The sequence below is a fragment of the Nelumbo nucifera genome, chromosome 4 (assembly GCF_055504915.1).
Source record: "Nelumbo nucifera cultivar China Antique chromosome 4, China Antique-T2T, whole genome shotgun sequence".
In the NCBI taxonomy this organism is placed as follows: domain Eukaryota; kingdom Viridiplantae; phylum Streptophyta; class Magnoliopsida; order Proteales; family Nelumbonaceae; genus Nelumbo; species Nelumbo nucifera.
The window spans coordinates 13,005,646-13,033,573 of NC_142652.1; the positions used below are offsets into that span (position 1 = coordinate 13,005,646).

General features: G+C 39.3%; 2 protein-coding genes across 4 annotated transcripts in view; one reads left to right on the forward strand and one right to left on the reverse strand.

The window, feature by feature from the left end:
- Positions 1-27,263, forward strand: part of EMB3108 (DEA(D/H)-box RNA helicase family protein) — a 37,329-nt gene extending 10,066 nt beyond the window's left edge. For 2 of the 3 annotated variants that reach the window (XM_019199539.2, XM_019199540.2), the window contains exons 8-14: positions 8,728-9,015; positions 9,216-9,338; positions 9,443-9,867; positions 17,394-17,721; positions 24,594-24,746; positions 25,068-25,119; positions 27,057-27,263. In XM_019199539.2, coding sequence (XP_019055084.1) covers positions 8,728-9,015; positions 9,216-9,338; positions 9,443-9,867; positions 17,394-17,721; positions 24,594-24,746; positions 25,068-25,119; positions 27,057-27,109 — 1,422 coding nt within the window. In that variant the 3' untranslated portion in view covers positions 27,110-27,263. Of the gene's footprint in view, positions 1-7,821; positions 8,299-8,727; positions 9,016-9,215; positions 9,339-9,442; positions 9,868-17,393; positions 17,722-24,593; positions 24,747-25,067; positions 25,120-27,056 lie in introns of those variants that run through there. The other variant, XM_010273736.3, reaches the window with a different exon arrangement.
- Positions 1,334-7,605, reverse strand: LOC104607944 (mitogen-activated protein kinase kinase kinase NPK1-like). The gene is made up of 17 exons (XM_010273737.3): positions 7,140-7,605; positions 7,011-7,052; positions 6,648-6,713; positions 6,400-6,510; positions 6,237-6,317; positions 6,067-6,144; positions 5,887-5,969; positions 3,968-4,049; positions 3,753-3,853; positions 3,333-3,372; positions 3,159-3,218; positions 3,018-3,067; positions 2,737-2,932; positions 2,388-2,642; positions 1,900-2,222; positions 1,743-1,810; positions 1,334-1,668 (listed from the first exon to the last, which is right to left on the reverse strand). Exons 1-17 carry the CDS (start codon positions 7,434-7,436, stop codon positions 1,565-1,567), a joined length of 2,037 nt encoding a protein of 678 aa, XP_010272039.1. The 5' UTR covers positions 7,437-7,605; the 3' UTR covers positions 1,334-1,564.
- Positions 27,264-27,928: the final 665 nt, after the last annotated feature.

The window sequence follows — 27,928 nt, forward strand, 5'->3', positions numbered from 1 at the left end:
CACATGTAGGGTGTAACATGCAATGATAGCAAGACCTGTAAAATGTAATCTCCCATTTCGAATGTCATGCACAGAGATGCTTGAGTATGACATGTTCTGGATAGACATGGCTCTCGTAGAACGTCTTCAAATAGTTGACTAATTAAGTAGATATATACAAATTGCCCATTTGTCATTTCATTTGTTGGATATAAAACTAGGGTTGGGCAGAATTCAAGATCTGTGAGTATTGTACAGTGATACAAAGATCAGATCCAAAGAAAATGCAGAGCACCTTGGGTGTTCTCCATGAACATCTCAATATCGGATAAAAAAAAGTCAAAGGAGGTGCTCATCAGTTTGAATTTCAAAATTGATATTCTTAAGTTAATAATCTATTCTACTCAAATAAAACTTGGAAATTAATGGTGGTTTTCTTGTTTGTACTTTATGATATCTGGTGATTTTATTTTAAGCACTTTGATAATCAAAATATGTGCTTGTGACAAGGCTTTGTTTCTTGAACAATAAGAGCAAATTAATGACTTGTCTTTATGTGTTCATATGAGAAGACCATGTTCTTCATACTCTTGCTAATTGTATACCTGAAGTCTAAACAGATGTCAACTACTACCGAACAACAATCCCAACAAGAAAACCTGACAATCAGTTTTAAATGAATGAAAGTTAAGAAGTTTCAAGCCCTATTTAAATGCCAAATATCCCCCTCCTTTCTGAAAGATCTGCTTGAACATCTCTCCAAGTTTAAGGAATAATTATTTGTCTCCGGAAAATGTCAAACTTAAGATTTTATTTCAATTCAGACAACCTTTTCCCAACTATTGGAGGTTGGAATTGATTCCATTAGATTTCAAATTTGTCCTGTATTTTCAGAAAATACCATTTTCCTTCCCATGTTCAGTGTATCTTCCGACACTCTATCTTCGTTGCTGGACTTCAACTTAATTTTAGTTGGGGTAGTTAAAAGAATGTCTTAAATTTTTTTAGAAGTGTCTGGGGAAATGCCCCATCCAAGAAAGAATTACTCTATCGACTAAATAGAGCTCGCATTACCTTCAGTGAAAGGTGAAATGAAAACACAGTTTGTAATAAATTCAACACATCACATCACTTGTTTTTATTTTATTTTATTTGAAGCAGTGATGTGTTCACAATCCACTGGGGGTTGCTGAATTGTTCTGCAACAAGGGTATAGAGGAACATAGCCACAAGATCCTAGAGGCTTGCCATGGTATAGCATGCCACAAGTCTCAGTCTTGTTCTAACATGAGTTATGGAACATTTGTTGCTCAATTTTGACATTGTTGTTTTAATGCAACGGGGCAAAGAAGTATCACTTGAACAAAATTTCTCCACATACAATTGTACAAACAGATACAGAATCAAGTTTAGATTTACAGCCATGCAATAAAACAGCAATGTACATGAAACCCCGTGATGCCCTTGTTGAGGCACAGCAAAATGGCTGAGAGGTTGTAGGAAGAATCAGATACTCTAATACTTCAATTAGAGGGGGAAAGAGGGAAAATGAGTTTATTATATGTGGAAATTACAGTGTACAATTTCATTTGGATGGAGATACATCCCATGATCGGTCTCTTCTACGCTTCAAACCTCTATCTCTTGAGGAAGATGACTTCCTGCTAAGGCCCACCTGACGCATCATCCCTGCAAAATAGAATTACAGGAATGAATTCCGTGAAGGTGGAAGAACATTCTCAAGATAGATTGACATCACTGACCACGGTGTCTCTCTAGCTCTTGGTCCAACTCTTCTTTCCACTTCCTCTGCCTCTCTGAGCAGCTGCCACTGTGACAGATTATGTTCGGTTCAAGTAAGAAGGCAAAATGATTTAGACTAGAAAATGCAAGTTAATACAAAATGAATCTTTTACAAACCTTGGGCTGTTTGGCTCTAGCTGAGATTCCAGAAGAGTCCCTTCCCATTCATTAAGCTGAGATGGAGGAATTTCTCTCAAGACTTGATCAGTAGTGCTGCTCCTGTTGCTTGAGATGCACGTTCCACAACTACCAAGGCTGCCAGTTCTCTCAGCATCTGCCAGTGAAGACAGTGTTCCACTTGCTAACTTGCTCAGTGGTGTGGAAGATATCCTAGAACCTTCTCTATCATCTTTGTCATTCGCCACTATGTGCTTACATCCAGACTCCAAGTTGTAGAATTCTTCATATAGAGGTGTCTGCAACTTCTTCAGATCCAAAGCCTGACATCATACAGATGATGCATCATTCTTATTTATATGTTGCAGATAAATTAAGAAGCTCCTGATATTTTCAGTTATCAAATTGAAAGTCCAATACTATGTTCAACTCATCATTCATATAAAGATAAAGAAATGTCAGAGCTTAGTTAAAGAGGAACTCCCAACCATATCATCCAGACATGCTCTGATTTTCGATGCTGTTACTTCATCGTCGTCATCATCATCATCATCACCACCACCATGTAAAGGCATCTGCAAAGGAAATATGATACCATCCTCCCTTTTTGCATGTGCTTCATAACTGCTGACTGTACTATAATCTGATCCACAACAGTCTTCCAAGTTCAGTCCTCTTGGCTCAGAAGATTCTTTGGACTTGCATTTCCAATCCTTGAAGGACTCAGACATGGAGTAAAAAGTCTAAAGTAAATAGATAAATCTGCCACGAATTAGCATATAATGCTCCATATTCTTCCAAGCCATCATTAGATCTGAGAGGTACATAAAGCGTTACCTTGTAAAAGGAATCTTGCGTTAAGGAAGAATCAGTTCTCAACTTTTTTTCTGCCTTGAAACCATTGTCTGTACTGGTCTGACACATTTTTTCATCTTTATTTGCTTCTGAAGTTGGGCATCTCACGTTATGGATGTTGCATCCTGCCCTAAAACCTTGGTAGGTTGCCCTAGGTTTGGCCACTACACCAGGAGTTCTGCAAGAGGATGCCCATTTTGGTTAAGGAAATTGTCAAAATGTAATAACTGAGAGAAAGAACTAAGTGAATAGTAATAGCTTACAAGTTCTTTGAATCTACTGCTGATGAAAAAATCAAGGCTTGAGAGTGTTCCTGATGGTTGTCAGTTTATCAGTATGAGTTAGAGAAACAGATGGAATGGATAACCAAACACAATGGAAATAACCAAAAAATATTAACTAACCTTAGAAGGTGAGACATATATTGAATGAGAATCCCTGTATTCCTCTCTAATGAAGGAATGCTGCATTCAGTTACCAAAAATTAGTTATTCATAAAAATCTCAACTTTGCAAATATGTGAAGTTCAGTTATAACTCAAGGTGGGAAAAAAAAAGAAATCCAAAGTTTAGAATCACCTGCAGCAAGTCTGATGCAGACAGCCTCAACTCGGGTTCCCTGTCAACATATTTAGTCAGTACCATGTGACCAGGAAATGAGCACAAGACAAAAGCTGCAGCAGATAAAGTATGAAACCTTTTCCCTGAGAAAGATGAGAATAAAGAAAAAAGAAAACTAACTCATATATGGTGTAGGCTTGGATATGTGTCCTTCCTTTGGCAAAATGGAGTTGAAATTTAGAAGTATAGGTTGGTATTCAAAGCCAATAGCAGAGAAGACAGCGGTAGAAAGTAAATAAATTGTTCGAGTGCATATTACATTTGAACTTAATCTTTGGTCTTAGGGTTGATATATGCTGATCTACACTAGGAGCAATCCTCCAGGAAAAAAATGCTTTGGCAGAGAAAAGGGGGGAAAGGGGAAAATGAATCGTGTACTTCTGCAAACATTTCAAAAGAAAATCCTTTGCCTCCAAAGAGAGATGCTCAGGGATGGGTGGATGTGACTTTGTCATCCCAACATGGAAAAGGGCAGCAACCTGAAAGCAATTCTAATATGTTAATTTAAAAACAAAGGTAAAAATTGCCACAGCATGCTAGCACCAAAGGAAATGCAGTAAACTGAGAAAGCTAAGTATGATATTTATGCCTACCTCCTGGTACTGTTCACTCCAGGGAGGTTTTCCAGTGGCCATTTCTATGACAGTGCACCCGACACTCCATATATCAGCAGAGCTAAAAGAAATGTATATTTAGGAATAATCAGGAATAATCCCTTTCTCATCCATTAAGAAAAAGATGATTGTGAGGATATAAACTAGAAAGACATGGAGAAAGAAAGCATTATTTTCATAGGAAAAATAATGAAAAAAAGGATTCTGTGGGATGGGAACTCTCTGAACAATCACAAGGCAGTTTATCAAAGTGTGAAAACAAGTGTTAACTTTTATTCATCTGTTAAGGATAAATTATAGATTTGTATTAAAGAGCAGGAAGAAAATACAGGAGGCCTGTGTACACCAAGAACCCGTACACTGAATTTACAAGTATTAATAAAATAGATCACAGTGAGATATCTGATAACTAATGTAAGGAAAACTATACCATAAAGTTGCAACAAATTATTGAAAAAAACAGCATGCTGAGTGAAGAATTTGTAAATTCATAATCTCCAAATTAACTGAAGTGTTAATTAACAAGATTATGTGCTGTTTTGTAATGTGTCAAAAGACTTCTTAATGTCAAATTTCAGACTACCACACAATTTCTCCATTAACTCTCTCTGATGGTTTATTGACTCGACATTGTGCAATAGAAGATACTATTGCGAGAACATCACTTTGAGGCAGATTACAAAAATGGAATGCAAACCCAAATCACTTCATTGCTGTTTCCAGTGGCATAATTTGGTAATGAAAGAAAATACTACAATTCTATGTCAGATTTTTACTGATTAATGATGTCCTTAAAGTCCATAAGTGCACTGTTCAAAGCCATGATAGTGATTAACTTTAGCTTATAAGTATAAGAGGAAATTGCTCAGTAAATGCAAAGCAAGATATACACTTGACAAATTTTATGCATCCCCTACTAGGCAGTAGAGACCAGCTTGTCTTTTCTTTCAACTAAGCACAACAGTGAGGCTTATTCTGTTCAACTATTCATTATAACTTTGCCTAAAAGCAGGCCACCTTTGTGAAGTGAAAGGTTGGTGTGGGCAGACAAATTACTCCATTGGCATGATCAAACATTTTTAGAGAATCACTAATAGCAGTAGTTGAACAGCATACTAAGAGGTCTTAAAGGGCCTGGTAGGATGACGCAGTAGGTTATCTATTCTTAGTTGTTTTAGAGGAGATGATTATTCATCATTTTTCTTGAAAATAGATTTTTCTGGGAGCTTTTAATGGATGTGTGTAATGTACAGAAACTCTTTCTACAGAGGACCTTGTATACTTTTTTTTTGACTTTAATACAATTATACGTTACCTTTTTCAATATATATATATATATCTGATTCGACCTTGGTATCTTTTTGTATGGGAGGTCTGGACCTTCCATATGTATATAATTTACATACAATTTATTCCTTGCCTATCAAAACTATATACCTTCTTGGTCATGTTGATATGCCAGAAAAGGCTCAGAGTTTAAAATGGACAGGAACCAGGAAGATATGGCAAAACTCTCCCTCAGCAATGACAACCAAGAGATCAACCTCTCTTCTTTAATTGATCATCAGGATTATGTGTACAAAACCAAATGATCAGTTAAGGAAAATTTATAATCTGGTAATGAAGCTTAAACATGATTCTTATCCTATACATCTAACGAATAATTCTATGCACCATTAGGTAGGACTCGATAACAGGATAACTTGTATTGTGAAAATAGCATATGTGCCTACGTTCTTTTGTTCATTGAGAGCATGGATCAAACAAAAGCACTGTATTTGAAATAATGCAACTGTGCTAAAAATCCAAAACTTGCTGTGTTTAAGAAATTCAAAGTTGACAAATAACTATATCCATGTGTAGCATATAGAAGGTCAGAAGCAAAATTTGTCTCTTACAAGGTATGCCCTGTTTGGAGAATGACTTCTGGAGCCATCCAATATGGAGTGCCCTTCATTGACTTGGTGCTCAACATATTTGCCTATCATGGTCCATTAGTTGTTTAAGCATTTGATACTCTAGCATGGATTATAAAATTGCTTTAGAAGTAAAGTATATATAATAGTACAATATATTACCAGCTCAACAACTTTCTTGGATGCACCGAAGTCGGCAAGCTTGATGCAGCCTTTGTTATCAACAAGGATGTTTGCACCCTAACATTTGCAAATTTGAATGGCCTTTCTTGATTAGGTTGAGAAAATAACCAGGAGATATGGATAGGATAATAGAGATAAAGTTTACATGCCTTTATGTCCCTATGTATGATTCCGTTCCTATGGAGATATTCTAGCCCCTTCAACAGCTGCTTCGTATACATCCTTATGACCTTTTTCAAGTAAGAAAATATGCAAAAGCCAAAATGAGCTTGAACATTCTTTGTGAAATGCAGAGAACAAAAAAAAACTTACAGGCTCCGGAAATGAACCAAATTTCCCAAGCAATGAGGAAATTGAACCACCAGGGACAAATTCCAAGAAAATATTTAAGCTTTCTTCCTCTCTTGCGGTTCCTAAATACCTCTGCAAATAAAATTGGGAGAACAATAAAATGAAAAGAGTAATTGGAATGTTGGATAAGATAGTTTACCATGACACTTTCATCAGAAATAATGGTAGCACTTAGTGTCTAATTCGAGAGTGTAACAGGGAATACTTACAACTATATTGGGATGGGAGAGGTTCTTAAGAAGCTTAACTTCTTCCTCCAGCTCCAAAATATGAGCCTACACCAAGGACAACGAGAATAAAAATATTATCATTAGTTTCATCTAATTCCACTAGGCGTTTTATTTAATTTTATTGAGGGGGTGGGGGGTGGGGGTCAATCCTCTGGATGTGCTTGTAAGTTGTAACTCTGAAATTTACAGACAATATCTTCCTTATTGATTACATAGCGAAGATTAACAGAATAATGCAAATAAAATAAGATATGTAACAGACTAAGAAGTTTATCTAATCAAAGTAAGCAATAAAACTAGAAAAAGGAACATCGGAGATGATGAGTAGAATCCATTCCTTACTTGGGTTTTCTCCCTTGGAGTATTTCTTTTGATAATGGAGACCTACAATTAGCAGTACGGAGAAGATGAAAAACAGTGTTGGAAGGCAAAAATAGATAGAAGATGGCATCTGGCATTCAAGGAGTATACCTGTTTCACAGCGAGCAGCTCCCCAGAATCCAGATTCATCCCCATGTAAACTCGACCATAAGCGCCACACCCGATTAGTTCGCCCTTCCGCCATCGGATCGGAGGCTCATTCTCCATTGCTAACATTGGAGGCTTCTGCAATTTGGAGATGATCTCCTCCCTTGATTTCCTAAGGTAGGACCCGATCTTTTCAACAATCCCTCCTTCTCCACCTTCATCTTTGATGGAACTACTGCTGTTGCTAGTGCTGCGTCGGAGAACAAAAGAACGACGAACTGATCCGAAAATGTCCGACATCTTCTGTTAGTGTTCTTCAACTCTCACGGTTTCGGTGCATGGTGTTAATTAATTAAAAACGTATACTTCTTTTACTCGCCACTTCTCTGCCGCTTGGTTCTTCGGTTCATCCGTCCCAACTCCCAACCCCCAACAAAGAAACGTAACTTCTTTTTTTTCCCTCTCTTTCCACCCATTTAAAAATGTAATGTTATGTTCTTAACCCGTTGTTGATCTGTCGGGCCCTTGGTAAAATGAAACGAAGATACTAGGTTAACCCGAACCGAATCCAACCCGAAAAAATAACGACGGTCCGATCTAGGAAACGATCATGGCGCCACTGCCCTGGGCCATTTCACCCGGAGCAGGAGGACTGGAGGAGGTATCAGTAATTCCACCTTGCGCTGCAACAGGGGTTTTCAGAGGGTTTTGCGCCATTTTAAAGTGCACCTTCTCTACCTCGTAAGAACAAAGCAGAATAAAACACCATCACTGTTATCATCATCGTCAGCCTAGACTAAAGAGTAAAGAGATAAGGTTGATAATGTTCCTTCACGCTTCAATACTCCATTATTGCAGGCTATCTTCGTCGCCTTATCGACTTTCCTTTTTACACTTAAAAACTTTTCATTCATCTCCACTATCTTCTTCTCCTCCTTGTTCTTCATACAATGCAGTAGGAATCTCGTTTTGGCTTAAGAAATCATTAAAACATCGAATGAGAGCCAGGGCTTTTGGAACCGCTGCCGCGACTCTGGAAGATGGAAAGGGAAGTGATACCTTCTTCGCCGATGAAGGTGTCTCTTGGAGGTCACTCGGTGTCTCAGACCAGCTCTCTCGAGCTCTCTCTAATGTCGGCCTTGACAGACCCTCTCTGGTGCAGGTGCTGTAATTTAACTTCCCGTTTTTCGAATCGATACACCTTTAGGCCCCACTACCTAGGGTTAGTTTTTTTCGTCCTCTAAAAGAACGTTTACAGAAGTTAGTTCTTAGGGCACATATAATACGCGAAAATCATTTCTAACAAACAAGGCCAAATAAACAGCTGAAGCTTGTAACCCCAAAAGGGATACAATAAGTAACTTGGATTTTCCCTATTGATAAAAAAACCTTGGATTTTCCGTTAAATTCCATTATTGTTACTGGAAGTTGCTTAATGCATCTAATATTGGAAGTAAAATTATTCTTTAAACACTTCACCTGTTCTAAAAAAATTATTATTTAAACACTATGGAAATTTCAGTCCAAAATGCAATGGAATTCAGTGGATTATCTACTGTAGCATATAAGATTTATCTGTTGGCCTTTGCAGGCTGCTTGTATACCATCTATACTATCGGGAAATGATGTGGTAATGGCAGCAGAGACTGGTAGTGGTAAAACACATGGCTACCTGGTCCCTCTAATGGATAAGTTATCTGTTACATCTGATACTTCTGCAGCTACTGATGGCGACCATGGATTGACCCAGCCTCACAAACTTTCTCTCGTTCTTTGCCCTAACGTGATGTTATGTGAACAAGTGGTTCGAATGGCTAATTGCATACGTGATAATAATGGTCAACAACTTCTGAAAGTTGCAGCTGTCTGTGGGCAGCAGGTAGAGATCTTATTTCTTTATTCTTCTTATTATTTTTAACATTTACGATGCAGCATTTCACCCAGTTTGTTAGGTCTTCTGTTTTCTTTAGGTGGATTTTGTGTTTTCTTAATTGAGATTGGAAAGAATGACACACTGCTTATTTTGGAGATCCACTTTTGTGATAATACTGTTCTTACATTTAGAAGTTTTGGCTTCAGGGGTGGCCAGTTTCTCATCCAGATATTATTGTTTCAACACCAGCTGCTCTTCTGAATTATCTTTATGCTATTGACCCAGAAAGGCGCCGCCGTTCTGATTTCTTACGCAGTGTAAAATATGTGGTAATTTTGACTTGTTCTATCTTGCTTGCTGTAGCTTCCAGATAATTGCAAGCCTATTGCGTTTGATATTAATTTTATGAACTTATATCCTTATTCAATTGCAGGTGTTTGATGAAGCAGATATGCTGCTCTGTGGAAGTTTCCAGAATCAAGTTATTCGTCTTATAAACATGTTCCGCTTTGAAGAAAAGCAACTGTCACAGATGAAAGGTTCTCTGCTTGAGAGTCAAGTGGACCCTCTTAATTTTGTGCCAGAAGATGAGGAACTGCAATCCAACTTCATCCATGAAGAGGATGAACCTTTGAATGGTGTTGATGTTGAAGACCTTAAAGAGGAGATTGAAGCTGAGCCTACTAGGGGAAAGTACTGGAGGAGGGTTAGGAAAGTTTATGAGCGCAGTAAGCAGTACGTTTTTGTTGCAGCCACCCTTCCAGTAAATGGCAAGAAAACTGCAGGTGGAGTGTTGAAACGGATGTTTCCAGATGCCAAATGGGTCAATGGAAATTATCTCCATTGTCACAACCCCAGGTACCATGCCTTCTTCCTTTTTTCTTGATTATTGGTTCTTTGCTCCAATAAAAATATTTGGTAGCTTGATGCTGCTTAATGCTAATTTTAATATTCTTTATTTGATATAATTTTATGATACTTGAACTGAAATGCCCTCATTGTATAAAAACAATAGGTGGTCAATAAAAATATTATGCTCCCTTTGAGGATGAGATTTTGAGATGTGTTACAGGAAGTATTTTTACATGGGTGTCAGTTATAAAAGGAGTTTAAATGAGTGTCTGTCCTTTCTGTTTTGTCTGCAGACATAATGTACCGGGTTGTAGTTTGTTTTGTTTTTGCTTAGTACTTTGTCCTGCAGAGGGGGTGTGGAGCTGCTATCTTATTTTGCAAATAACACAATATGTCTACAAATATGTGAAAGTGTCTAGTTTTCCAGTGAAATTACACTCTAGTCACTTTATCTTTACATATACACAATTGATTCTTTATTTCCTTCTCCATGTTCCCTTCAACAATTCTTGACTCAATCTTAGCTGATCAAGAGGCAGTGTCAAGCTACTATTCATTTTGCAAATAACAGAATGAGTCAACATTTCTGTGAAAATGTCTAGTTTGCCAGTGAAAATAATTAACTTTGTTTACTTCATTTTTTCACGTGTTTAAATGATTTTTTATTTCCTTCCCCATGTTCCCCTTCAACTATTCTTAATTCAGTTGCTTAGCCAAGCTTCATAATGTGAAATTATTCTTACAAGGAAAGAGAGTAAACATGATAGTAACCCAAACTTATCTTTAATATAAGCCTAATCTGCTACTTTATTATTTGTTTTTCAAGTCTGGAGTAGTGGGCCCTTGTAGGACAAAGCCAGTGTTTTAAAAGCGCAAGGCGCAAGGTGAGGCACACACCTTTTTGAAGCAAGGTGCAAAAATACAAAAAAAAAGCTAAAAAATCATAAAAATGTCAGAAAATTCAAAAAAAAAATGCAAAAAATACTAAACATTATATTAATAAAAAAATAAACTTAAGTTTTAAAATAAATGTTTTAAAAAATCTATTATCTAAAATTAAAATACATAAACATACATAACATGTAAAGCGTATTCAAATGAAAATTTAAAAATAAAATCAAACATATAAAACGTTTTTTTTATCAGTGAATTGTCAGATTTATTAAATTAAAGCCAAATATAGTACAATTTAGGGAGAGGCACGAGATGGAAGAAACCATCAACCCTTTAGTTAAAGAACATAACAAAGGATAAAGAAAATTACAGAGAAGCCCAATACAAGGAAACCCGAGTAGCCCCTTGTTTAGCATGATAATCATCCAAGGCATTAGCCGATCTACCCAACCACTGAAATCTAATTGTCATGCCCCTCAATAGCCATTTGACTTTTTTTAAAATATCCTTAAAGTTCCAAGTGACAGTACCCGGGTCCGCCAACCATCCTACTACCACCTTGGAGTCTCCTTCAATTATTAAGTTTTGCACTCCAAGTTGATAAGCAATCTGTACCCCCTGTGCCGCAGCTAGGAGTTCAGCCCTCACAGAGTCTCCTATTCCCACCAGTTCCGCAAAAAAGGCAATGATGTTGTTGTTCTCACCTCTCAATACACCACCAATCCCAGACGGTCTTGGGTTACCCTGACTACTTCCGTCAAAGTTCAGCTAAACAAAACCCTCCATCAGCGGAGTCCAAGTTACTTGAACTCTAGGCTTCCTAGAGGAAGTGAGGGCAACTGCAGACCAATTCCTCATTAAATCCTCAAAGGAATAATCTTCAAAGAGCTTTAAGGATTTCAGCCACAAAATAGACTTTGTAACAATACACTCTTTGACCTCAAGAATGCTTCTTTCCTTATCCTGAAAAACTCTGGAATTTCTCTCTTCCCAAATAGTCCAAAAGAGAGCTGCTCTTATACACTTCAACATGATTCTCCCTCTTCTTGTGGTCCACACAAAGGTAGATGCGGAAAACAGCAAATTTACCTCAGTTGGCAAGTTCCAGCTTCACTCAAACAAATCAAATATCCAATTCCAAATGGCTGCAGCAAAAGGATAAGAAATAAGTGGTAACAATCCTCATTCTACGCTTTGCACAAAACACACCAATTAGGGGATAAACACAAGAAAGGTCTTTTCTTCTGCAAGTTATTTATCGTATTGATTTTACCATAGTAAACTTCCCGACAAAACACAACTATTTTTGGGGGAATAGGCCTAGACCAAACTTCCTTAACTGGGAAAGCCCGAGGAGAGGAACTGGGAGCAAAGGGAAACAAAGAAAGATGCACAAGTAAACGACCCTTTCGGAGTCAAAGTCCAAAGCCTCCTATCAGAAATGAGTGGGTCCAAGCAAACAGAATCAAGTAACAATAAGAGCTCGGAAACTGATAAGGATTCATCATCCCTCAACCGTCTACGGAAGCCAAGGTCCCAATTTGTCGACAAAGGTGTATACGAGGACAAAAGAAAGGAAGACACAGGTTCTTTTTTATAAAGGGAAATAGAGAAGAGAGAAGGGAACAAATCCTTAAGGGGCAAATTTCCCACCCAAGTGTCTTCCCAAAAAAGAACACGAGTCCCAGAGCAAGCATCATATCTTACAAAGCGTAGGAACTGTGGGAAAATGCCATGAATTGCCTTCCAAGGTGTTGCAAGAGTTGCCCATATGGATACCCCTGCATCCCAACCATTTTCGGAACAGCCATAGATACTTCCCAACAAAAAAAACCAACCCGAGGAGGAATAGGCCTGCTCCAAATTTCCTTAACTGGAAAGGACAACCCAAAGGGGATAGGAGGCTGAGTTAAGGTTTCAAAGAAAGAAGAACAAGAAAAGGTACCAGGGCTAGAAAGGGTCCAAAATCTGGTGTCTTCCTTAGCAGGGTTTAGGAAGACAATCTCAAGGGAGGCTAGCAAAGTTACTAAGCTATCCATGTCTGTATCCTTAATTGCCCTACGTAGGCCAAGGTTCCATCCAAAGTCAGAAGTGGAGGCTGAAGGGATCAAGAAAGAAGATATGGGTTCATTTTTCAAGTCTGATAGAGCATACAAGGAAGGAAACTGGTCCTTCAGAGGAGAATCCCCGACCCAAAGTTGTTCCTAGAATTTTATTCGGTTACCAGAGTTTAGACCATACCTGATCCAAGGGGAGAAAACTAGAAGCAGATTGTGAATGGATTTCCAAGGAGAAGCAGATGAAGCCCTTGCCAAGATTCCAGAATCTCAGCCATTGTCTTCCAGCCCATGAATGCTAGCCACAATCTTAGTCCACAATTTATCCCTTTCCAATGAAAACCTCCACAACCACTTCCCCAGTAGAGCCATATTCCTTTTCTTGAAATTACCAATCCCAAGACCTCCTAGTTTTTTACACCTAGTGACCACCTCCCAACTCACCCTATGATCTCTCTTCTCCTCTCCAGGCTCCCAGAGAAAGTTCCTTATTAATTTTTCCAAAAGATTTGAAACCTTTGAGGGGATCTTAAACACTGACAGATAGTAGACAGGTAGGTTAGCTAGGGTAGACCTAATGAGAGTGACTCTCCCACCTTATAGAAAGATAATTTCTCTTCCAGGCCGCCAGCCTCTTCTCAAACCTCTCTACTACCGGAGCCCAAAAGCTAACACTCTTAGGATTATCTCCTAAAGGGAGGCCCAAATATGTCAGGGGCTAGTCCGAAATTGCACAATCTAGCTCACCTGCAAATTCCCTTAGGTCCTTTTCGTTCACATTCACTCCCGCCACACAACTCTTATCAAAGTTTACCTTGAGGTTAGATATCTGCTCAAAGAGTTGTATTGTCAACTTTAGATTCCGGATCCAATTGAAGTTCCCTCCTTCACAGAAAAGGATAGTATCATCTGCAAATTGTAGAAGTGTTAAGGGAACCTCCTCCCTTCCTACTCTCCACCCTCTTATCAAATTCCTTGAGTCTGGTCTATGGATCAATCTCCCAAGCACATCAACAATCAGGGTGAAAAGAAATGGGGAAAGAGGATCTCCTTGTCTTAGACCTCTCAACGCAAGAAAGAAGTCAACCATAGTCTCGTTCACCAGGATAGAATAATGACAAGTCCTAACACAGCCCCAGATCCACTTACACCACCTATCTCCAAAACCAAAACTCCTCAACACCTCCATCAAGAAAGACCAATCAACCAAGTCATAAGCCTTCTCCAAATCCAATTTGCAAACCACTCCCTTCTTCTTTGACTTCCTAAAGCTCTCCAAGCTCTCATTTGCAATGAGAATCTGATCGGTGATCTGTCTTCCCTCCACAAAAGCACCTTGGTTGAGTGCAATAATAGAGGGGAACACCTTCTTTATCCTGAGAGACAACACCTTTGCAATGATTTTGTACAAGCTAGTCACCAGAGTAATAGGTCTAAAATCCTTTGGTTGAGAACCATCTTTCTTCTTTGGGACTAAAGCAATGAAAGTTGAGTTCAAGCTCGGGTTTGTTACACCCCTCTTGTGGAACTCCTCAAAAACTGATCTAAGATCATTCTCCAAAATATCCCAACAATCCTGGTAAAAGGCCATTGTGAACCCATCTGGACCCGAAGCTTTTGTCCTATCCATTGAGAATACTACTTCCTTTACCTCCTCCATATCAAACCTTTTTTCTAACCACTCTCTCTTCTCTGCACTTAGAGTCGGCCTATCCAATCCCTCCAACCACACTCTCCCATTCATAGGCTTTCTAAAAATAGATTTGAAGTGGTTTACTAGAGTCAGCCTATCCAATCTTTTTTGCAGCCTTCTAGACAACTTATCAATCTAATGAAAGACGAAATTACCCAGTGAGGGACTAAGGCATGTATGTTATTGCTACCCCAAGTGATACATATGATAAAATGGAGACTACCTTTAGGATTCAATACCTTACTAGGAATATCAAGAAATACAACGATAGCCTAACATGTAGAGTGAGTTCACCTAATCATTACACTTTCTTTTGGCCTCTAAAATAATTTACACAATGCTATAGGTCAAAGGATAAACCAAATCACCTAGTGAGTACATGCTTGGGTGACGCCTTGGATGCTTGTAACCAAGGTTCAAAATAGCGATATGATATCCCTGTATCGGGTGTATTATATTGTATCTTTGAAAAAAATTAAAAAAAAGTGCATCACTTAAAGTACTGATACACCTCTGCCAATGCACATGGGTGTATCATTACTTTGAACCATGTTTACAACTGACCATCCAACAAAACACAAACATGCTGCTATTAATCAAATAGAAACCAAATAAGCCAATGAAGGAATGTCTACTAATCATACACGAAATGATGCAAGACAACCTGCTATCATATAGAATAGAGGTTACTTCTAGGATATACTATCTTACTATGAAAATCAGGTAATACATTTAGAGTGACGCCTTGGTGATAAGGCACTCATGGAGGATTGCCTCACTTAATCGTCAAGATTTTTTTCTACATGGTGCTCTTGGATGCTTGTACATTCTCCCTCGCTTCCTCAGGTTTATCAGATATGATGCTTGCTCTGGTGATTCTATTCGGTTCTGGGAGGATTTTGGGTGGGTAATCAACCCAATTGGTCCCCTCTGCTTTACTCTCTTTTCCTTTACAAAAATGAGTCAATTGCTAAGTTTCTTTCGAACCCATTTATTCCTTTGTCTTTAAATTGGGACTTTGAATTTCGTAGGGGATTAAGGGATGGTGAATTGACTTATGTCACTAAGCTGCTTCATTTACTTGAGTTAGTTTGTTTGGACCCCACATCTTTTGATAGAAGAGTTTGGACTCTTCTTCCAAAAGGTACCTTTACTTTTACTTATTTTCTGAAATCCCTTAGTTCCAACCCTAGTCCCCGAGTGTTCCCTGTTAAAGAAGTTTGGGTGAGACCTATTCCTCCAAAAATTGTTGTGTTCTACTGGGAGGTTTACTATGAGAAATAGAAAACTTGTAGAAAAAGGGACCTTTTCTTTGTCTTTCCCCAAACTGGTGTTCCTTGTGTAAGGCCCAGAATGATGACTGTTTCCATTTGCTGATTTCCTGTTCCTTTGCTATGGCCTTATGGAGTTGGAGCCTTAGTTTATTTGGAGGTAGGTGGTCTCCGCCATCTGATTTGAGTTTGTTATTTAACCCATCTATTGTTGTGTGGCACACAAGAAGAGGTAAGTTCATGTGGAAATGTAGTAGGGCAGCTACCTTATGGACTCTCTAGGAGGAAAGGAATGCAAGAGTCTTCTTAGAGAAGGAAAGAAGCTTGGATGAAGTGAAGGACGTATTTTAACAAGAGCAATCCATTGGCTAAAAACCTTGGCTATATTTGCTGATTTCTCTTTTGATGACCTGTGGAGGAATTGGTCAGTAATAGCTAATACTTCCACTAAGAAGATTAGAAGTTTGTTAGAATGGAATCCGCCTCCAAGAGGTGTCATCAAGTTAAATTTTGATGGGAGCAGCCACGGTAACCCTCGGCCTTCGGGTATAGGGGGTGTTCTAAGGAATAAGGATAACAACGTTATTTCTTTATTCTTAGGACAGGTGGGAGTGGGGGACTCAACAAGGGCAGAAATACTAGCTGCTGTACAAGGGATCCAGATTACCAATCAGCTTGGGGTGGAACATCTCCTAGTTGAAGGGGATTCTCAGGTGGTAACATGGTGGCTTCTAAACCCGGATGCTGCCATTTGGGGCTACAAAAACCTCATCAAAAAAGTAAAGTGGTTAACTAGTAATATGAGAGTTGAGGTTAAATGGGTAAGCAGGTTGGCTAATACTATGCTCACTCTTTGGCCAAAAAAGGGGTTTCCATGGAAGGTCTTTTTTGTGCTACATTGTAACTTGTTCTAGTAAATTGGAAAGCTGTACTTCATTAGCTTGGAGAGGTTGCATCTTGTGTCTCTCCTTGGGGACCTTGTACTATTTATCTTTGCTGATTAATAAATTTCATTCAATTATAAAAAAAATTAATACATATTGATTTTCCTAAGACAAAAATACAGGCTCAATCTCTCTATTTTCTGAAGTTTATTTTCTTCTTACATTTTTTCATGAATAAAATATGTTTCTTTTCTATGTTTTAGATGAAGCCTATATATTTTATTATAGACAATTAATAGTGAAAGATGGTTGCTGCTTGCCATGGAACCTAGGGAGTTACCCTAGAATTCATGGTTTTTACTCAAAAAAATCCCATCGCTTGGTGTTGCCTAGGTGCCTAGGTAACAAGGTTCCTCACTTAGCCTCACCTCGGTGCCTTGAAAGCTATGCTGTAAAACATGCATTTTTGTAATCTATGCTGCAAAACTTACCCAAGTTGGAACCTAGAAGGACAAGCAAACCACAAAAGATGGGGTGACTCTGCAACTTGATCTACTTATCAAAAAAAAAAAAAACTACACAGCTTGGTCATTTTCTTCCAAATGTATTGTTTTTGACATGTGATCCTTGGACTTTGTGCAGATTTTGTTTGTAGACATGTACAATTTTTTTGTGAATTTTATCTATTTCTTCATGCATGTTGATGACATGGTTGCATCTGTTTTTATTTCAGATTGGATCAGAGGTGGATAGAGGTTACAGTTGATACACAGGTAGATGTTCTTATAGATGCTGTGAAACGGGGTCATAAGTCTAAAGTATCAAGTTCTGATGCTGGTGTAAGTCTGACCATGGTCTTTGCAAATACTGTTGATGCTGTTGAATCAGTGGCTAAGATATTGCTCAGTGTTGGTATCAAATGTTTCTGTTACCACAGTGACAGCTCATTGGAGGAGCGCACAAAAAATTTGATTGATTTCCGAGAAAGGGGTGGCATACTTGTCTGCACTGATGCTGCTGCACGTGGCCTTGATATTCCAAATGTTTCACATGTCATTCAGGTATTTGCTTTCTCCAAAAATAAATTATTGTTCCTTCTTGCATTCTGGTACTTTTGTTATCTATGCTTTGCCAATTGGCAAATAAGGCCCTATATCATTAATAAAGTTTCTTGTTACTGATAAAAAAAAGGCAAATAAGGCCCTGTTTGACATCAATTCTGAGGATTCTCATTCTCAGAATCCTTTCAGAAAAGAATGGATTCTGAGAATTTTCATCCTGAGAATCACCAGTCTTGTTTGGCACAGTCATTTGATTCCTATTTCTTAGAAATAGAATTACGTTTGGCAGCAACCAATTTCTTGGAATCAATTCTCTGACCTATTGATAGATAAAACCATTTCTATTTTAATAAATATAAGTTCAAATAAAATTACATTGCACTCTAATTTGTTTAAAACATTATCAAATACATATAAAAGAAAAGAGACCAGTTCCTGTGTCCACACGGAAACTCTCTCAAGTGTTTTATCCAAAACCTCCCTTGTGAGACGAGTTGCATTTGTTTTAACAGAATATATCCAAACATCTGAAAAGTCATTGTGAGTGACAGGTGAATTACCTTCTTTCTTCAACTCTGGATCAGATAAAATAGTCATTGCATTTGTTTTGCAAAACCCTCCCTATGAATTTAATTAGGAAACTCTAGCACCCACGGTAAGGTTTGTCCATTATTTGGATACAACATTGAGATGGTGGTGGACAAGATTGTTGTGCCAAAGATACCCTTGTCTTATATATTCTAAAATTATGTGGACACGATTAAGAACATGGTGAGTGGAAAACTTGGCATAGCCTATGAAAGCATATGGACAACTTGTACAAAGTCTACAAAAGTGAGTGTCAATTCAGTTGGGTTGATGATGGGGTGGCATATCTCACTAGATTTATTTCCCAATAGATTTTGTTGGGTTTTTGTTGATTTTTGGAAGCTATTGTTTTTGGAGAAGAACGAATCTGTCATGAGTGTTTTGGGAGTTTTTTTTTGCTTTTGAGGTTTTGCGTTTGGAAGATATTCTTGATTTTGAGTATGCATTATTTGAAGGTCTTTGATATCGTTGCAGATGAATTAATTGAAAACTCTATCAGGTTTATTTTTTTCTACCCTAAAACATGCCAGAAAATTCGAAACAGGGATTGGTTGTTGGGCGTCATTCTAGAGGTTTTGGTATCATGGTTCTGGTGATGATTCTAAGGTCTCTTCATGAGTAACAATCAAGTTATTGGGATCAAGAGAGAACGAAACAGAGAGAAAATGGGGAGAAGAATAAAACAGAGAGAAAAATGACATCTGTAACAGCCCATGCACCTTCAACTTGCAACATTAAAATTTATTGGGATCAAGAGTTCCATACCTATGAGTTGTGAGAGTGACGACGGTGCTCTGGACAGCTGGAGAGGACTGGTGGGCAAAGAATGATTGAAACGATTCTCAGATTGAAAAGCAAAGAAAAAAACGATTGAAACTTGGTTTCAAATATGGAGAAAACAAACCTGGTTTGAAATATTTACTTGAGAAAGATTATGAGGAAGATGGATGTCGACGGCATTGGCAAGTCCTTCCACTTGATGAAGTACTCCTTGTAGGGTGGCACACCACGTCTTCTCGCAGTCCGATTTGTTAGGATACATTCAACCTCTTTGTTAAAGGATGTAACCACGACCGTGGGCACCCTCATAGAGACACTTCGGCTAGGATCCTCCATGTCTCTATGATATGGCTTGAGGTAGCGTAGCTCACATGGAAGACAATGTATCTTGAGCCTGAAGGGTAGTTGAACTTGGTATGACACCTTGCCCACCTTCTTGACAATGGGGAATGATCCTTCATTTCTTCTAATCAACCCCTTGTGCACCTTCCTTGGGGACTTGAATTGTTGAGGGAGTAGCTTGACAAGCACCAAGTCCCCAATGTTGAATTCCACGTACCGCCTCTTTTAGTCAGCCCACTTCATCTTCCTGTGTAATCAACCACAAGCACCTGTGGTGTCATTAGTTGTTGTCCTGTAGCAAGCTCAAATGGGCTTTGGTTGGTCGACCCGTGCTTCTGTAAGTTGTAAGAGAATTGTTCAACGTCCAGCTTCTTAGCCCAATCCTTTTGGTTGGCACTTACATAGTGTCCCAAGTATAGCTCCAATAAGGCATTAACCCACTCAATCTGACCATCTAAGGGTGAAAGTTGGTGGAGAAGCGCAACTCCGAACCTAAGAGTTTGAACAACTCCGTCCAAAACCTGCCTATGAATCGGGGGGTCTCGGTCACTGATGATGCTCTTGGGTACACCCCAATACTTCATTATGTTCCTCGTGAATAGGCAGGTAGTCTCCTCTGCTATGCAATTGGTCGAGACAGCTACAAAGGTAGCATACTTAGAAAACTTGTCCATCACGACCATGACAGACCCACACCCTTCTAACTTGGGCAATATAGAGATAAAGTTCATGGATTCACTCTCTCATGGGCGCTCAGGCGTGGGCAAAGGCTCCAATAATCCGCCTTGTTCCTACTGTTCCACCTTGTCTTGTTGGCATACGAGGCATGTTCAAACATAAGCCTCTACATCATCTGCCATGTGAGGCCAATAGTAAGTTGCTTCGACCAAGGCTAAGGTGCGACGCTGACTGGGATGTCCAACCCATGGAGTGTCGTGACACTCTCGTAATATCTCTTTTTGTAGGTTTTCCATTTTGGCACGTAGGGCCTATTCCCCTTGGTATAGAGTAGTCCATCTTGCACTCAAAATCGCCTTGTCTTGCCTTCTTGGGCTGCCTTGAGTAGCTCTTTGGCTAGCACACCTTGCTCCAACCCTTCCTGTATGCGGTCTAGGAGAGGGCTCTTAGGGCCACTAATGGTCGCTAATCCCTGTAATGAGGCCAACTTGGCCTTTTGACTCAATGCATCAACTACTTGGTTGGTCTGCCCAGGCTTATAGGCAAACTCTATGTCAAACTTGGCTAGGAAGTCTTGCCAACGGGCTTACTTGGGAATTGGCTTCTTTTGGGTTTGGAAGTAGCTGGTGGCAATGTTGTCTGTCTTTACTGTGAACCTACCCCCAAGCAAGTAGTGTCGCCAAGTTCTAAGGCAATGGACTATGACTGTCATATCTTTCTCCTAGACTGTGTACAGTCGTTCCGCCTCATTCAGCTTCCGTCACAAATATGCTATAGGATGCTTGTCTTGGATAAGTACTCCACCTATGGCATAGTTTGAGGCATATGCTTGTACTCCAAAGCATGGTTCAAATTATCGATACGCCTCTGCATATCGGTACTTTGAACCACACGAAAATATGATTTTTTTTTTTCAAAATTTGGTTTTTGGGGAGTTTAATACCTATATTGTTCATTAGAAAATAGTGGGGTTCCGAAATACCTATAAACAGGCATATAGAGACCCAAAAGATACGATACAATACGCCCGATACGGGGCGTATCGTATAGATTTTTTGAACCTTGCTTCAAAGATCTTGGTAAGGTCGGGCAAGTGCAACACTGGCTCCTCTATCACAACCTTCTTCTGTTTCTCAAAAGCAAGTTGACACTACTCAGTCCAATGCAACTTAGCATTCTTCTTCAGCAAGTCAGTGAATGGGGCGACTATCCTTGAGTATCCTTGGATAAAGCGCCTATAGTAATTTGCTAAGCCAAGGAAAGACTGTAGCTCTTTAAAAAAAAAAAGAAAAGAAAAAAAAAGAAAAAAAGAAAGATTGTAGCTCTGTCTAGCTCCCAATCCAAGATGGCCTTGACCTTGGCTTGGTCCTGGTGTTTTAAAAGTGCAAGGCGCAAAAATTAAAAAAAACCAAAAAAATCAAAAATTAAAAATTAAAAAGCCAAAAAATGCAAAAAATAAAAAAAAAATATTAAACATAATATTAATAAAAATATAAACTTAAATTTTAAAATAGATGTTTTAAAAAACCTATTATCTAAAATTAGAATACATAAACATAACTATGTAAAGCATATTCAAATGAGAATTTAAAAATAAAATCAAACATATAAAACATTTTCAAGCATATAAAACCCGCAATCTCTTTTTTTCTCAAGTACATTACTTCATGTAGCTAATGTGACATATTGCATTCCTGATTCTACGAGTCACTTTTGTGCCACGCCCCTCGAGGCAAGCCCAAACAAGTCCACGCTAGGGTCTTAAATTCTTAGTTTCATACAAAAAATAATGATTTTATAGTTTTAATTGCTTTTTAAGAAGATATTTTATTAGGATGAATGAATGAACAACATTACCAAAGAGGGGGTTCTTGAAGTAAAAAAGCGTCAAATTTTCAAAAGGCACGTGCCTGGGCTGAGGCGCACACCTAGGCACACCAGGCGTGTGCTTTTGAAAGGGCTCTGCACCTAGGACCTGGGTGAGGTGCCTACCCTAAAATGCACCTCACCTGTGCGCCTAGGCGCGCCTTTTAAATCACTACTTGGTCCATGCTCAGTTGCCCTTGGCTAATCTTGTGGCTAAAGAATGCTACATCCATCTGGGCGAAGGAATATTTCTTCCTCTTCACATAGAGTTGGTTTTCCCTCAGCAATTGGAAAACCTTTCTTAGGTGGCCCACGTGCTCCTCCATAGTCTTGCTATATACCACTATGTCATCTAGATAGACCACCACCAATTGATCCAAGTAGGGGTGGAATATCTTGTTCATCAATGTGCAAAATGTGGCAAGAGCATTGGTTAGGCCAAATGGCATTACCAAGAACTCATAGGAGCCATACCTGCTTAGACATGTACTCTTTGGCTTGTCCCCTTCAACTATGTGGACTTGGTAGTACCTCGAACAAAGGTCCAACTTGGAGAAGTATTTGGCTCCCCCAAGTTGGTTGAATAGGTCAACAATGAGTGGGATGGGATACTTGTTCTTAATTGTCACCTTGTTCAGTACTCGATGGTAGTACCCCTTCAACTATGCACAGCTTGAGGGATCCATCATTCTTCTGTTGGAACAACACAGAGGCTTCATATGGGGCTTTTGAGGGTTGGATGTAGCCTGCATCTAGCAATTCCTTCAATTATTTCCTCAACTCTTCCAACTTGGGTGGTGTCATCCGGTATGGGGCCTTAGTTGGTGGGGTGTCCCTAGTATCACGAGGTGGCATAATAGGTTGCTTGGCTAGAGGTTTTCTAGGTGTTTCCTGAGGCTCCTAGCCAATTCTGCATGTTCTGGGCTGTTCTAGAGTGTTTTGGAGTGTTCTCCATGTGTTTAGAAGGGGCTAGATGTTGGTGGAACTCTCTAGAACCTTGTGGAACAATCTGGGTTTGTGTGGAACACCCTAGAGGGGTTAGGAGTAATCTAGACTTCCTCTAGAGTGTTCTTGTATCTTATGGAATGGGCATCCCCTAGAAGAGTGTAGAAGGTAGAATGTTCTAGAGGTGCTTCTAGATGATGCCAAGTGTACATAGTTCTAGAGGATTCCTTGAGGGGGCTAGTGTATAAATAGGGGTCCCCTCCTTCATTTGCAACAAGCATCCAAGTTGTAAGAGCATTCTTTGAGTTGTAAGCTTTCTTCTAGTGCAATACAATCTCTTCCTCCTATAATACTTGGTGTGCTCTTGTGTGCCTTGGTGTGTGTCCTTATCACTTAAGCAACCTAGCAAGAAGGGTCTTGAGTGTGCAGTTTGGTTGATTTTCTTGGAGGGCCAAGTGAGTACCACACGGCTTAGCCAACAGGAGTAGTCAGGTCGTGACAAGTGGTATCAGAGCAACTTTGCCAGGGGCGCGTGGGAGCTTGTGCATGGACAGGATGACAGATGGACTCGACAATAGCCAGACACAGGAGCGGGAGAAGGGCCACTTAAAGAAGACAAAGGAAGCGTTCAAGAGACGTCCTTGATGCCTTGGAGGCCAGAATGGCGATGTTGGAGCTTGCCATGGGAGACATGCAAGACAAGTTCACAGACATGAGCAGCCAAGTTGACGGCCTGGAGGGCAGGCTGGTGGAGCTCAAGGCAACCATGGAAGAGGTCATGGATCTTGCCTGGCATGGGGAAGACAAAGAACGAGAAGGGCTGGAAGCCAAGCTGATGGGAAGCCTGGCCAAGGTCCATGCTAATGTAGACGAGCTGAAGGCAGATGTGGTGCTCTGCAAGAAGCTGCTAGCACAGGACGAGGTGGGGACTCTACGGGACATGTCAAAGGTAAGGGCACCTGAGCCACCTCACTTCAATGGTGCCAGGGATGCACGGGCGTTGGACAACTTCTTATGGCACATGGAGCAGTACTTTGAAGCCATGCACATAAGGGATGAGTAGGCCAAGGTACGTGTTGCCACTAGGTACTTAACCGATATAGCTGTCTTGTGGTGGAGGTGGTGTTGTGCAGACATGGAGAAGGGGCAGTGTCACATTGACACATGGGATGAGTTCAAGCGGGACATCAAATGCCAATTCTATCCAGAGAATGTAGAGTACTTGGTGTGGCCCAATATGGAATGAAGCCATGGTTGAAGGATAGCTGATTGATGGGTAATATGAGGGAGAACAGGGACTGCAACTTGCTGTTTTTCTTTTATAATTTTTAACAAGTCCTTGATGGTTTTCGTTAAGACTTTCTGGTATTTTCTGATATTGCATCTCTCTTAAGACCTCCCATGTCAGGGCTTTCTTACCTGTACTGTGTTTCAGGGTGGCTTATATTATTGTAACCTAGGCATAACTTCTCAATCAAATTCAGATACACTTTTCATGTCTAATGAGAGAGCATGGGACCATGGACAATGTGGCTGAATATGATTCTGTTATAGCCTAGGCTATGATCTGCTTTCAGTGAAATTGATTTAAGAGATAGTATCATCTAGTTTCCTTTTTTACAATTGCATTGTACTACTCTAACTCATGTTATTTGTGTTTTACATAATACAAGGCGGAATTTGCAACTTCTGCTGTAGATTTCTTGCATAGGATTGGCCGTACTGGAAGAGCTGGTCAATTTGGACTTGTTACAAGTTTATATACTGAGTCCAACCGGGATCTTGTTGCAGCAGTGCGTCAAGCAGGAAATCTGGGTTTACCTGTGGTAATTCTCAAAAATTATTTTCAGGACATTGTGTTTTTATTGTAGTTTCTGATTACAGAATTTCTCTTTGTAATCATGTATAAGTTGTTTTTTCTTTTCAACCTTTTAATCAGGCAAACCTCAAAAGGCATATTGATATAATGGAAACTGTGCATTACTATGTGTAATCATGTAACAACTTGCTGCTTGTCACTGATAATAAACTGGTCCACAGAGTTTCTGCAAAAGAAAGTCACCGAATAAATTAAATCCCTTCTTATCCTTGAGTAAATGGTATAGTCTGAAGTCACTGATGAATTTGATTTGCATTTATGTCTGCAGGAGAAAGCATTCAGTAGGAAAAGGAGCTTCCGCAATAAGCTTAAGAAAAGAGGTAAAACTTCTATATTTCTCTGTTCTTTTTTTTTAACTTTGGAATACTTGATATGGTTCTCTAAATAGATATAGGCATACCCTAAGATAATATTTGAAATGGTGATCGCCCAATGTTGGTTCTTTTTAATAAAAAATGGACGTAATGCTTTAAGATCTGAATATATGTTTTACCATATAGACGTACAAAAGGGACCATTGCCCAATTTTGGTTCCAGCTATCCATGGCCTTTGGTGGGGTGGGGTGGACTGGATACCTTCAGCATTTTCTTGCATGAAGTGGCTGATGAGCTGATCTCAAGGCTCAAACCTACATTCTCATGCTTTTCAATCTGAGATTTTATAATTGCACCAAGTGATGTTACCTGCTGTATAGACACAGGCATTGGTTTTCAACAATTTAATCTGAAACAATGTTTTAAAAGGTGTGGGAGGTGTATGCCTGGACGCACACCTCCAGGCGAGGTGCCCCCAGAATGCCCTGGGGTGTTGATGCCTCTGAGGCATACACCTCAGGTGCAAGAGGTATATACCTCATACACCTTCTGCATGAGGTGCTCTAGAGGTGTATGCCTCATGCGCCTCACACAAAAATACAGAAAAAAAAAGAAAAGAGAGGAAAGGGAAAGTAAAAGTAAAAGTAAAAGAAAAAAAAGAAAAGAAAAGGAAAGGGAAGGAAAGAGAAGGGGAAAGAAAGTTCGGGAAGGGGGCTTTGCCCCCAACCCCTTTCCAGTGCACCTCTTTTTTTTTTTGTGCAGGGGGGTCTTGTCAAAGTGGAGGCAAGCAACTGATTCATTCCATGCCTTATCCAACTATTTAGGGTTGGCTACCATGTCATTAGAGTTTGGCAAAAGTTTTAGTGTCGGCTGCCAACCTGACACACCCTCCTTTATCCGGGCTTGGGACCAGCAGTGTAAGACAAGCTCACACTGGCAGAGTTTCTTAATATAAAACATCTTTATTAAAAATATCCTCCTTCCTCATCCCCCTCCTCTTAAGCCTCCTTGTGTTCGGGAGGCTTACACCTCTTACGTTTTGAATTTTGCCTCGTGTGTCTAAGTAGTGGAATGCCTCATATCACGCCTCTGTGTTTTAAAACATTGATCTGAAATAAAAGTCTTAATATTTCTTACAAAATGGAGATAAGATTACAACATGTCAACATCCTAGCCTACTAAATTGTATCCGATTTCCATAGGAGACTGATGATTTTTTTTGATGAATAATAGAAGAGTGATGTATTACTACTACTGATATTTAATATGGCATGTTCACTATTGAGAACAATAATAGATGTCTTTCACTGTGATTGAATTTAACGTAAGGCTGTTAAGATTCTTTTATCCATCATCACCCTCATCATCCAAGCCTTGTCCTAACCATATGGGGTTGGCTACATGAATCCTGTTTCACCATTCCATTCTGTTCAGTGTCATATCCATTATGGGTGCTTAAATCATTTCTTATTTCTTCCACCCAAGTCCTTTTCAGTTTGCTCCTAGCTCTTCTAGCCCCTTCAACTTGTAATATATTACTTTTTCTTACAGGTGCTGTAAATGGTCTTCTATGCTCATGACCAAAACCATCTCAATCTACTTTATCTCATTTTATCACCTATTGGAGCTACTCCTAGGTTCCTTTGGACATGCTGTTTTGTAACTGTCCAAAGATTATTTTATCCATCAAATTGGTAAAAAAAAAAGCTTATTTTATCCATCAAGGTTCTATTTATGCCTAGGCTTCATTTACTCTTTTCATTAGGTTCAGATGTAATTTGAATGGCTGTTAAAGGTGCATATAAACCTATGTGGCCATATTTATTTAATTTTGCTATGTTTTCCTTAGAAGGTCCAGCTGCCGATACCTTGCATTTGATCCGTTCTGTAGCAAGTCCTCAGAAAACTCAGGTTTCAGTTCTCTGTTGTTGATTTTCTGCAGGTCCCGTTGGAGTAAGAAATGCATCAAATGTTGAAGGCAGTGTCCTAGCATAATGCAATGATGACCAAAGCAGCTTGGATGTAAAAATATTACGTTCTGGAATCTGAGGTACATAGTTAATCCAATATGATCAACTTGTAACCTTATGATATTGTAAATATTCATAATTTGTTATCACTATGATTAAATTAATTTGTCTTTTCATCAGATATTCCCTTTATTGTTGGGAAAATTGGCACCAAGGCTGCAATACATGTCATCTCTTTACCTCCTGACAAACAGAAAAGCCTGTTAAGTTTTCGTCTATCCCATTTTTTCATGCGCAGAATGGCTGTAGTTCACCAATCATTACTGGCATTCTGCTTGATCCTTTGCCTTTATCTTTCACCATAATAGTTCCTTTTTTCACAGCTATAGTTCTCTTCTCAGTATCCCCTTATCCATCGTCATAGTTACTCTTATTTCCTGAATCACCTCCATAGCATTAGTTGCCTGAATACCACATGAAGCAAATGGAACACAGTCGCATAAGATGCTCAATAATTGACAAAGGGAATATATATAATTGACTAAGGGAAGCATTTACAGTTAGTTACTGAATGGCCAGCCTAATAATATTCTTAGAACTGTTTAAGCATACTGGAACTGAGTTCTTGCATTCTTTGTTCATGCCTTCATGGTATGTATAGCCTGCAACTGGGCACAATTCAACCCAATTAAGCCTTATCCTAGCTAGTTGGGTCAGTGAAGGTGCCAGCTAGCCTCTAGCTGGTTGTATCTAAGACCTGGGGCTTTTAAATCTTCACCTTGCATTAAATCCTCCTTATTGGTCCACTTGGTGGTCTTCCGTGCACTTGAATGATCAGTTCAAT